Genomic DNA, 12440 nt, shown 5'->3' with positions numbered 1-12440 from the left:
GAAGGCCGCAATAAGGTCTCCCTGGAGCCTTCTCTTCTCCAGGCTGAACAGCCCCAACTCTCTCAGCCTCTCCTCATAGGAGAGGTGCTCCAGCCCTCGGATCACCCTCGTGGCTCTCCTCTGGACACGCTCGAGCAGGTCCATGTCCTTCTTATGTTGGGGACTTCAGAGCTGGATGCAGTACTGCAGGTGGGGTCTCAGGAGAGTGGAGTAGAGGGGCAGAATCACCTCCTTTGACCTGCTGGCCACATTTCTGATGCAGCCCAGGATGTGGTTGGCCTCTTGGGCTGCAGTCACACATTGCTGGCTCACGTTGAGCTTCTCATCAATCAGCACACCCAGGTCCTTCTCCTCAGGGCTGCCCTCCAGCCATTCCCCGCCGAGCCTGTATTTGTGCTTGGGATTTCTCCGTCCCAGATGTAAGACCTTGCACTCGGCCTTGTTGAACTGCATGAGGTTGGTTTGGGCCCACCTCTCCAGCCTGTCCAGGTCCCTCTGGATGGCATCCCTCCCCTCCAGCATGTCTACCTTGCCAAACAGCTTGGTATCACCAGCAAACTTGCTGAGGGTGCACTCGACTCCACTGTCCACATCTTACAACAAAGATGTTGAACAGTACAGGTCCCAGTACTGACCCCTGAGGAACTCCACTCATCACTGCTCTCCACTTGGACACGGATCTGTTAACCGCAACTCTTTGAGTGCAACCATCCAGCCAGTTCTTTATCCACTGAGTGGTCCATTTGTCGAATCCATGCCTCTTCAATTTAGAGACCAGGATATCGTGTGGGACGGTGTCAAACGCTTTGCACAAGTCCAGGTAGATGACATCAGTTGGTCTTCCCTTGTCCACTGTCGCTGTAACCCCTTTGTAGAAGGCCACCAAATTTGTCAGGCATGACTTGCCCTTGGTGAAGCCATGCTGGCTGTCACCAATCACCTCCTCATTTTCTATGTGCCTTAGCAGAGCTGCCAGGAGGATCTTCTCCATGATCTTGCCAGGCACAGAGGTGGAACTGGCTGCCCTGTAGTTTCCCAGGTCTTCGTTATTTTCCTTTTTGAAAACAGGGGTTATGTTTCCCCTTTTCCAGTCGGCAGGAACCTCGCCAGACCACCACAACTTCTCAAACATTGTCATAGCTTATCTTTCCAATTCAATAGAAGGGCTGCTAAGAAATAGCAAGACTGGAGTTTGCTCATCAACTGATGTCCTACCTAACACTGTGAAATTGTGTATTGGCAGAAGAGCAAGCATCGGTGGTGCCAGGATGAGTTATTCAACTTGTAGGCAGAATTTAAGCAGCCAAGTCAAGTGTTGAAGACTTGATCTTTACGTATACCCCAGAAATGTAAAAGTGAGCAAAACCAAAGAACAATGCTAAGAATCCCTTGGTAAGAAACCTAAACTGAAGCAAAAAATGTCAAAATAAGCCAATAATGCAGAATTAGTAATCAGACTGGTGTAACTCAGAAGCATTTCTTTCCTTCACCCTTCTTAATGTCCTAATATTTGATTGCTTCAAAAGGTACAAGCAAAGCTAAAAGGACAAATCAAAGATCTTCCTCAGTTTAAGTCAGTGTTTTGTTATTCTCAGATAAAATCATAAATCACTCCTGAAGCAAATAAAGTAGTATCTTTCCTTCCTTCCTTCCTGATGTCCACAAAGGACAGTCAGAAAACACTCCTGAATACCAAATACAAGTAGGATTGGAGACAGGAAAAAAATAACGCTTTTCAAAACAAAATCTAATATAGTAGCTTGAGAAAGACTCAGAAGCAGCTCTATTTTCTTAATCTGTTTCCCTAAGAATAAATTCAAATATTGGCTTTTTTGAAATCTTGGGTTGTACACTTCCTCCCTCCCTTGGAGGGGGATTCTTGGTATTCCTTGATGTTTATTTGAAAATGGGTGACAAAATGTCTGAATCTCAGTTCCAGAAATGGTTCCAATTCTCTTTGAAGTATTATCTTCATCATGTGAAGAAACAGAGCAAGTAGTTATTATGTTAAAAGACAAAATCAGCACAACTTCAGTGGACTTTTGAACTTATGACCCGTGTACTGCATTGCCCTAACCTACCTTAGATTTTGCTATTTTTGTACCATCTTATGTGACCAAAATAATAACATGGAAACTTGGGGTCAGACCGAAGTGAAATGATGGTACTGACCAAAATAAGGAGTCCAAGCACTGATGGATGTGCCTGTGTTGCCTGGCACACTGCTTTCAGATATACTGATGAAGTGCTGGCTGTTTCGCTACGCTTTATTTTTCTTGCTCATCGTTAGCATTATTAATTTTTAAGTGTTCATAGTTCTTGATCTGTGTATCCAAAATGGCCTTGTGCCCAGCAGATGAGTTTTCAAGGTTTGTAATGTAGATCTTTATACTATGATGTGTTTGATGAAAGCTTTCTGCCAACATCAGACCGAGCACAGGGGCTGTCAGCTTGCTGACACCATGAAACCAGGCTATTGGAGGGTCATTAATCTAACGTGTAGTAAGATTAACTGGTCAGAGAATGTGCTGTACCTTCACTTTGCTGTATCGGTTTACTTTCCTCACAATGTACAATATAGAGACATCTGTTGGGAACAAAAGAGGAAAGATGAAGGAAAAAGAAAAGTTTATGTAAGTAGGAGCACATGCAAAAATATTTATTGTTTATCCTACAAATGGATTCCTTCTCTCTCTTCTATTCTGTCCTAAGCTTTTATGTGGTTAAAAATTACATAAATTTATTTATTTGGGTAGATTTCTCATCATAATATGAACCATTAATGAATTAGTTCCAAATATTCCTTTTTAAATCTGACCATTTGCTGAATGCGTAGAAGAATGTTATCTGAAAGGGGTAGCAGGCAGATAAATTTGGCATGGATGCAACTTCCAGTGATATCCTTTAAAGCAAAGGCATAATAGCAGCTGCTGTGCAGGCGGTGCATGTTGCCAGTGGAATTTATTTCTGACCAACTGTGTACTCTTCGACTCCAAATGCTCTGTCTGTCTTGAACAATTGCAGTGTGTAAAAAGAAAAAGTAGTGGGGGGGATTATAAGGAGGAGGACTATAAGAGTGAGATAAATATAAATACAGTTTTTACTCATGATCAAGGAAGTATTTGAATCTAAATTTTAGGAGTTGAAAAATTAGCTAATTACAGAGTTCTGGTTTTTTATTGTATGAATGAGAAAATACTGTTAATATGGTGTTTTTCAGATGGCTTAGATTTGAAGTAGATATAAATGCAAATTATAGCAGCTTTTGATGGCACAAATGCTTTAAGTTACTTTGCAAATGTATTTTGCAAGTATGTTACTTGGCAAGTATGTGTTTTTTATTTGTATGAAGTATGAATACAAAAAAACCCATCAACTTGTTTGGAGAAGGCTTTCTTAATTATTTGACAAACAGTTACGCTTCAACCCTAGGTTTCATTTTTTATGTGTATTGAAAATACTCAGAATTTCAAAATGTAAGTAATTTGTAGGTGTTTAAAAATGTCGAGTACAGCCTTTTGTGGAATAGAATATAAAACATACTTCATTTCTTTGTTTTTACTAAACTGGATATGCAAGACACTTAGAAAAACTTGGTTGGCAGTGTTGGGTTTTGGTGATTTTGTTTTGTTTTTTCAATTGGTGCATATTAAAGCATGCTGTATCTGTTCTGGAAGAGCATCATGGGCTACCTAGGAAGATAATTTTTTTTTTCTCTTACTTCCTAATAGCTGTTTTCAGTATTTTGGATATTGATATAGTCTTGGCAGCAGCTACAGATGGGAAGTTCATTAAGTCATCTGTTTGGGGTCAGTGTTGCGAGAAGATTGTTTCTTGCTGTGTATTAATAAGATCTTCCATCAGCTAGCAGGCAGGAGCTTTTGAGTAACTTGATATTGAAAATATTTCTTCTCAATCGTGCCCAAGAAGATGGGTCTAACCTATCTAATCAAATTGCTCATCAGGAATTCTAAAAGCTTGTGATTATATACTTTATATATCTTTTCCAAGCTGTTTCAGCATGTAAGTCCAAATTCACTCGAGACCTGCTTTTGGTCTGGTCAGGTGCATCTCTGGCCATGCCTCCCTAGGGTCCCCCAGGTGAGAACATAAGTGAGACATGCTTCACTGGTATTTCCCAAGATGTTTTTTCCTCCCCTCTGAAGAGCTGGGTTACTCCCGTGAGGAAACTCTTTACTCAGTGTGCTCTTTCTTTGATTTTCAGGCCAGAGCCTCAACAGAAAGCTCCCTCTGCACCTCCACCTCCACCCCCGCCCCCACCTCCGCCCCTGCCGGAGCCCACCCCGCCAGAGCCAGAGGAGGAGATTTTAGGGTCCGACGATGAGGAGCAAGAGGATCCTGCAGATTACTGTAAAGGTGTGTGCAATTCAACAGTGTCGATGAGGGTAAACATTGTCATGCAAGTCTTAACTCTGTTTCTTGGGAGGTTTTTAAAGACCTGCTCTTTAATTACGGAATTTATTTATACAAAAATTATGAACAACTGCTCATTTCAGGTTCAGATGCACAACTGTCTTCAGCTTGACTTTTTCACTTAGCCATAGCTTATTTATACATTTTGCAATAAAGATAGAAATATTGCATCCTTGTTTTCTTCCTGATGTCCTAGTTGTAAGACTAGAGAAGAAACTTTTCTTGATTGATGTTAGTTGTAAGAGAAACAAAAACACCCAAACCAAAACAAACAACCCCTCCCACACTCCAGAAGGTTCTAAAATGCCTTGTTGCCTTTAGCATCATTGACAACATTTATTTTTTAATCTATATCTTTTTTTTCCCTCTTCTCTCACCTGCACCAGCCCAAGATGTTACATGCTGCTTTTTACATGTTGTCTTTCACAGCCATCAGCATTGTCTGAGGCTCTCTATATCTTTGTTTTAGCTCTTGATTTCCTTAATTTTTTTAGTTGCTTATATTCATTTTTTTAAATATTATTACATGCATAAAAACATGACTGCAGTACAACAGTGTCAATACTTAAGTTTGTTTTAATGTCACTGCTAAAGTTGCAAGTCTGTTCCCATTAGGGTAAAATGTATACTCTATTTACATGAAAAATCATAAGTAACAGGTCTATCAACTTTGAGTTATCTATCATACTAGATTTCAAGGATATGAATTTGCTTTAGGAAACATCAAAGTGTTATTACTTCAGCTTAATGTTTTTGAACAGCCAAAAAGCACTGTGTGCACATTGACTATATCTGGTATTTTATATTCCTCATACCAAGAAACACTTGTTGTGTCAAATATGATGATGTCTTCTTAATCAGAAGTTTCTGTGTAAGCCTGGAGATGTGCTATTTTAAGAATCCCCTCTCCGAGCCTGGAACGAGTCCTTTTGTATTTTCAGATTTAACGATTGAAAGCGACTATTTCATTTTGGTGTACGAAGTTTTAATAATATGTGACACTTCAAATGTTTAAGCGGCTTACAGGTATGAATAGTGAAAACCAAACAGTAAACTAAAACTAAATGCTGATGTCTCCAGCAGGCAAAAAAAATATGTCCCTAAAGCATATTTGGTTGGGTGTTTTGGGTTTGTTTTGTTTTTTTTTTTTTAAATATTTCCGTTACAACACATTTGTTCCTTAAGATAACTCTTTTGGTCGCTGTAAAATCTTCCATAAGTGAGTAAGGATTTGTTGTTTAAACATCTGTTTACTTGTAAACATCTGTATTTCCTCGAGATTAAGCGTTTCAAGGCCCTTACTTAATTCTTCCTTTAAGTAAGGGCTGCATTTAATTTCAAACAATCCATTGTTGTCTGTGTTCCAGTATCTCTTGCAAAATGGCACCATCTGGAGAAGCTAGATCACAGAACAAAAAAAAAAATAGTTAAAGTTTACAGCCTGCTTATAAGTTACCTGTTTAACTAGAGTCTCTGTGACTATAGCAGGTCAGTAGTGAGATCTGTGTGCTTTTAAAACAGATTACATGTTACACTAAGAATACTTGCAAATTTCCTGAAAAAACAAAGGGAACTTCTGTATGCTTAAAGGTTCTTCTGAATCCTTCTGGTCTTGAAGCTCTGAATTGATGGATGTAGCTTTGGTTCATTTGAATGTCATAATCATTATTTGTTTCTGTGAGAACAGTGCTTTAGGTGCTCCAGATCTACCTATTTTCTGACTGTTATTTCCTATAAGACTGATGAGTACGTTTCCACATTTCCTTCGTTTAGTCTGCTGGGGTTGAACTGAAGGGAAGGTCATCATGTTGTATATGAATCTGAATTTAATGGCCGGATTGGGATGATGTGGGGCCATACAGACGTTCTGTTTGTTCATTTTATTTTCAGTATGGGTAATGAATAAGTTATTTGTTAAAGAATTGCAGAGATGACTTTTAGATACATTATTTCAATTTTTTGAGATGTATTTCATTAGTTTGAAATGTTTTTCTGTTTTGCGTAACCTTACCTTTGTTTACAGAGTGGAAGATAAATATTTGGAAATTATCATTTATTACTGGAGTGTCTCATCTATTCCTGATTTTATCTCCAAAATGGCAATCGCCCAGGATTATTGAGTGAGGCACAGAGCACACTTCATCTGTTCTCAACCCCAGTGTGAAATTTCATAGGAGGGCAATTTTGATGAGGGAGTATATAATTAATTTTTTTAACGATTCAATGTTTTACCTGTTAACTGTACTTCCTATTGCCAGGGTATTTTTGTTACTAAATTTTTTTTAAATTTATTATTTTTAAGGATATATTACTATGTGCTGGGCTTACATCTTCAGTAAATTACATGGTGGTTAGTAAATAGTTATAATAGTATTTTTAATCAAGAAATGGGATTAGTTTGAATTAGCGCGTGATGTGAAAGAGACAACTAACAACCATCGGTGTAAAGCACACTAACCTCTGTTCCCCGGGGGCTTTCTCCAGGGCCTGTTTAAACCTGTGAAATGACTTCTGTTGTTGTCACTGAATTTACATTAAATGCTTTTCAGATCTTTATTTGTTTAAGGAATGGAAATACCAAAAGTCCAACTATGTGATTTTTCAAGGGGTACTTAGACAATGAAGCTATTTTTAATTCTTTTCTGAAAAGCCTTGAAACACTTGGAGATTTTTTCAAGAGCCTGTAGTGTCATGGATGTAATTGGAATTCTTTGCTTCTCTGATCATCTTCTTTGCCCCCTGGAGATATCTCCCATTCATCCAGTTCACAAAGGGAATAATTCCCTATACAAACATAGAACTAGCCAGCTACAATTACCAATAGATTCAGGAGACATTTAGGAATAATGATCTCATTTTTCTGACCCTCTTTCTTGAGTGCATGTAGCTAGCTAGCTAGCTGAGAGAGATTTTTTTTCTGTGTGTGCTGCAGTAAATAGCACAACAGTTTTTTTTGTTACATTATCAGCAGTGCCACTTATACATTGTATATTTTCAAATACCAATATTGTTTTTCCAAAAGTACATCATTTTTTTCAACCTGCTAATTTTTCATAGATGCATTCTTGTTATTACTATTTATAATTACTTTCTGTAACATTAAGAACTTCAATAATTACATTCATCGTAGGATGACACAGGTTTTTAAAATGCATTTAACTAAGTGTGTCGCTACCTGCTTTTCCACAACCTGTAAATGAATATGTTGCTGTCATGAACAATCAGGGTGTAATGTGTACAGGTACAGTAATTGATTATTTCCAAAACTGCTCCTGTTGTGGCTTAAGACAGTAAAAAGTATCTTGTGAAGTATATATACTCAGAGAATATGCTACTGCTCTTGGTATCTGTAACATATGCTGGTGTATTACTATAATTAGTTATGACAGTGCTGTAGTGACCAAAATAACATGGCTATTACACATATAGTATTGTTATTCTTGCAATGCATAGATTTTACTAAAATAACTTATCAACCCCCAGTTTATTAACTTGACTTCGGTGTGTTTGACCGATTTCCTCTGTAGGGTGTTCTCTCTCCTGTCTGTGATGGGAAGAAACTGTCCTAAGTTTTTGATTATTTTTGACCCTTTGAAGCACAAGTATGCCAAAAGCTATCTGCAGAGAGGCAGACTTATAAGGCACTTGTTTACCTAAACTGTTCTTAGAAACCTATGTTTACCTGCATTTAAATTCTTCATCATTGAGTGTTATGCCGTTAACGTGTCAAAAAAGCAAATATATTGTTTAGTGCAAAAAAATTACTTCTGGACCTTGTTTTAAATACTTGAAGGCCCACATACACCCTTCTGGCAATGCAAAAGGCTGCATGAATTGTGAGTGTTTTCATATATATATGAAGCCATATAACTGTTAAGGAATGATTTAATAGGACTAGGTATTTGGGAAAATTGTAAAATGGTCTAGAAGTTTTTGTATTGTTGAATTTTAAAATCTGTTTTGCAAACCATAAAGAGGTTTTTAAACTGTGTTATGTATTTTTCTTTTTTTTAAAATTATTTCTGTTTGCAAAAGGAATAGTGATTATACGGAGAATAATGTTTCGTACTTCTCACTGTTTCATGTAATGATACATGCAGAACAAAACTCAGAAGAAATGATACTGTGATAGTGAATCATGTGGAAGTGTTTTAGGTAATTCTTGCTGTCAGGTCAGCAGACAATAGCAGACAATTCATTACACAAATGCAAATTTTTTCAATAATGGAAAGGTAGAATGTTCTCTCAGTGTTCTTCTCACATCTGTCACTTCTTCATTGTAGATACAGTTTTATGGAAAGAATTTAGCAAAGTGAATTTTTTTTTTTTTTCATAGAATCACAGAATAGTTTAGGTTGGAAAGGACCTTGAGGATCATTGAGTTCCAACCCCCCTGCCATAGGCAGGGACACCTCCCACTAGACCAGGTTGCTCCAAGCCCTATCCAGCCTGGCCTTGAACACCTCCAGGGATGGAGCTTCTACAACTTCTTTGGGCAACCTGTTCCAGTGTCTCACAACCTCAGAGGGAAAAATATCTTCCTAATATCGAATGTAAATCTACCCTCTTCCAGTTTGAAGCCATTCCCCCTTATCCTCTCACTACATGCCCTTGTAAAAAGTCCCTCCCCAGCTCTCCCGTAGGCCCCCACTGGAAGGCTGCTATAAGGTCTCCACTGGAGCCTTCTCTTCTCCAGACTGAACAACCCCAACCTTCTCAGCCTGTCCTCATAGGAGAGGTGCTCCAGCCTTCTGATCGTCTTTGTGACCCTCCTCTGGACCTACTCCAGCAGGTCCATGTTCTTATGCTGAGGGCTCCAGAGCTGGACGTAGTACTCCAGGTGGAGTCTCACAAGAGCGGAGCAGAGGGGCAGAACTGCCTCCCTCAACCTGCTGGCCACGCTTCTTTTGGTGTAGCTCAGGATGCAGTTGGCTTTCTGGGCTGCAAGCACACATCGCCAGCTCATGTGGAGTTTCTCGTCAGCCAACACCCCCAAGTCCTCCTCCTCAGGGCTGCTCTTGATCCATTCTCTGCCCAGCCTGTATTTGTGCTTGGGATTGCCCCAACCCATGTGCAGGACCTTGCACTTAGTCTGGTTGAACTTCATGAGGTTTGCACAGGCCTGCCAGGACCTGCCCAGGTCCCTCCAGGTGGCATTGCTTCCCTCCAGCGTGTTGACTGCTCCACACAGTTTGGTTTTGTTGGCAAGCTTGCTGAGGGTGCACTCAATTCCACTGTCCATGTCACCAACAAAGATGTTAAACAGCACTGGTCCCAGTAGCAATCCCTGAGGAATGCCACTCATCACTGATTACCACTTGGACATCAACCCATTGACTGCAACTGTTTCAGTGCGGCTATCCAGCCAGTTCCTTATCCACCGAGTGGTCCATCTGTCAAATCCATGTCTCTCCAATTTGGAGACCAGGATGTTGTGTGGAACAATGTCAAATGCTTTGCACAAGTCCAGGTAGATTACGTCTTACTGGAAGGATGGTTAAATTGAGAATTAAATTAAAATTTAGTTTTGTTATTTAATGTTTCTATCAGTGTGGATTTGTATATGTGGGTTTGTTTGGCAAAATTTCTATAATAATGAAGCTGCAATAGACTTGGGCTTCATGTGTGGGTGATACTGTTTATTTTTGCAAATGAAGCGGACAGCATAATAGTCAATGCTCTCAGTAAGTCCATGTGTCCCCCCCATTTTCCTGGAGTGTAAATCCGGTTGGGTGTTCCAAAAGTGATCTGTTTTTTCCTTTGAAAAGTAAGGAGTTCCCACTTGGCAATGTTACTCGTTTTTACTGAGATTGACACAATTCAGCAGTGGAAATGAAGGTGTCTTTTTAGGTTTGCTAGGTGAGTTGTCATGGCAGCTTTTCATGAACATTTCCTTCCCTGTGATGGAGCAGAGGGTAGGTCTTCCCCCAAGGGGGGAGTCCTGGAACTCGGTCCTAGGCTGGGTCCGTATGTCTCAGTCCTCCTGTAATGCCCTGTACTGCTCTTCTTTTAGGGCCTTCTTTTTCCTTTGCTCTTTTTTTAACTGAAAATGTTGGTGTTGTATATCTAATGATTTGTAAACTGAAATACTGTGTGATAGTAAGTCCACAATTTTCACGAGTTAAAAGTTAAAAGGTTGTTCTCATATCTGAGCCTTCACAGATTTGTGCAGAATTTTGATGGAAAAGATGAAACTTCAGCACCTTACTGCTAAGCTGGGGGAGCTGAGGCTGTGCTCTGTGTGTCTGTCCATGCTACCTGTGCACATCAGACTCATTGCTGTGCCCGGTGAACACAGAATCATTTCTTGACCCTCTGCGGTGGTATAAACCGGGAGGCAGGTGGGCAGGGAGATGGCAGGTGGAGTCAGCACTGCTTAGCCGAGACTTGGGCTGCCCATCTGAAATAGTTTGTTGCTGTTGCTTGGTTCAGGCTGGCCCCTGCCAAGACGAATACTTGTGAGTGCTGCTTCCCTGGTGCTCTGGCCCGAGCTCTGCCAGCGGTGTTACGTGCGGGAGCCTGGGCAGCTGCAGCCACATTGGACGGGTCAGCTTTTGGTTGAGGCTGTGAGCAAACCAGCAAGCATCTGCTCTCTGCTAAGCTCAAAGTTACACCTTAACATACAGATATTGAACCTGTGTGTGTTTTAGAGTTTCAGTTTAGACATACCAACATCTAAAGTGATATATTAATTAAGCTTTATTGTTCTGTGGAATATGTAATCTTTATAGTTCTATTATACGATTGTGTTAAATTTACTAATCTGATCTTGAAGCATTTGAGAAAATTTCACAAATAAACTCTTGAACTTCTGTTAAGGCAAAAGATGTTAGTAGCAAAGAAAGGATATAAGCATATCCAGATTTGATGTTCCTGTTCCACAGATAAAAAGGAGATAAGAGAGAAGTCCCTGTTTTAAATCCAAGGAATTAAGTAATAAGTTCACATTGTTGTCTTAACTGGGCACCAGTTAGAACAAGATTTTCAGGGGATTTCAAAACAAATATAGCAACTTAGAGAAAGTAGTCTGAGGTCTTCCTAATTTTAAGTGAAATAGTCAATAACTGAGGATCCTGCCAAAGGACAGTTGGGGTGTGACATTATGAAGGACCAGAAAATGCCGAAGAGGTGATTCCTTGACAGCTGCTCTGAGTCCGCTGCTGGTGATGTCCTGGAGGGTTGCACGGTGCAACTTTATTATTTGTTTGCAATTTAGGCAAAATTGGGGATGTTATTGTTATTATTAGTGTATTCAGGTCTGAATAATAATCTTGTGTGATTGTTGTTTTCCCTGTGTTTGACTGGAGGAAGAATGCCTCTTAAAATACAAAGATATAAACAGCTTCATTACACCTCCTCACGCTGCCTAGAAGCCTGAGCTCCAGCCTGCTCTGTCCTGTTGGCCTTTCTCTCTAATGGGGCTTTTGAGGATCTGTCTAGTGGTGTAAGTTAGGACTGGGCAGACTTTGGTAATTAAAAAGCAGTTCAAGCAAAGCCCAGAGCTGCCTGCTCTCTCTTCTTCCTCACTGTAAAAACCTCAGAGATGAGAAAAATACCTTGCTGCTATGGTCAGGAGCCAAGCAGAAGAGCATCAATGAAGTCTGCATTGTTCTTAACATTTTCTCAGGAAGTATTTTATTGCTACCTTTATTAGTAGAACGCAAATGGGAATTAAAACAATCTCTGTTGAGCTTCTGCAATCATCCAGAATATGTTGACAGGAGGAGCTTCAAATATGATAAAGAAATAATGTAGATCTTTCCTGTACTCTCTGTGAAGTGGAAGATAAGCCTGAGGAAATAGAGAACAGATGGTAATATTATCACAAATAAAAGCCATAAGAAAGAAGGGTGAATAAACTCTACAGTAGTTACAGGACATGAGTTTTTTCCCTCCAGGCCAAGTAAGGCAGAATTTTTAACATTAGAGTAAAATTTTCTTTAGATTTCTTATTTATAGTACAAGACGATTTGAAGAGGAATATTTATACTACAAGTATTACTTGA

The 12440-nt window shown here is 39.6% G+C and overlaps 1 protein-coding gene across 3 annotated transcripts in view; it reads left to right on the top strand.

Annotated features, from left to right (window-relative positions):
• SRPK2 (SRSF protein kinase 2) overlaps positions 1-12440 on the top strand; it is a 100144-nt gene that overhangs the window by 46060 nt on the left and 41644 nt on the right. For all 3 annotated transcript variants that reach the window (XM_082498828.1, XM_082498827.1, XM_082498829.1), the window contains exon 2: positions 4226-4377. In XM_082498828.1, the coding sequence (XP_082354954.1) occupies positions 4226-4377 (152 nt within the window). The remainder of the gene's footprint in view (positions 1-4225; positions 4378-12440) is intronic.

Source organism: Vanellus vanellus (genome assembly GCF_965231255.1).
Source record: "Vanellus vanellus genome assembly, chromosome: 1".
Lineage (NCBI taxonomy): Eukaryota > Metazoa > Chordata > Aves > Charadriiformes > Charadriidae > Vanellus > Vanellus vanellus.
This window is presented reverse-complemented; position numbering and strand designations above follow the sequence as displayed.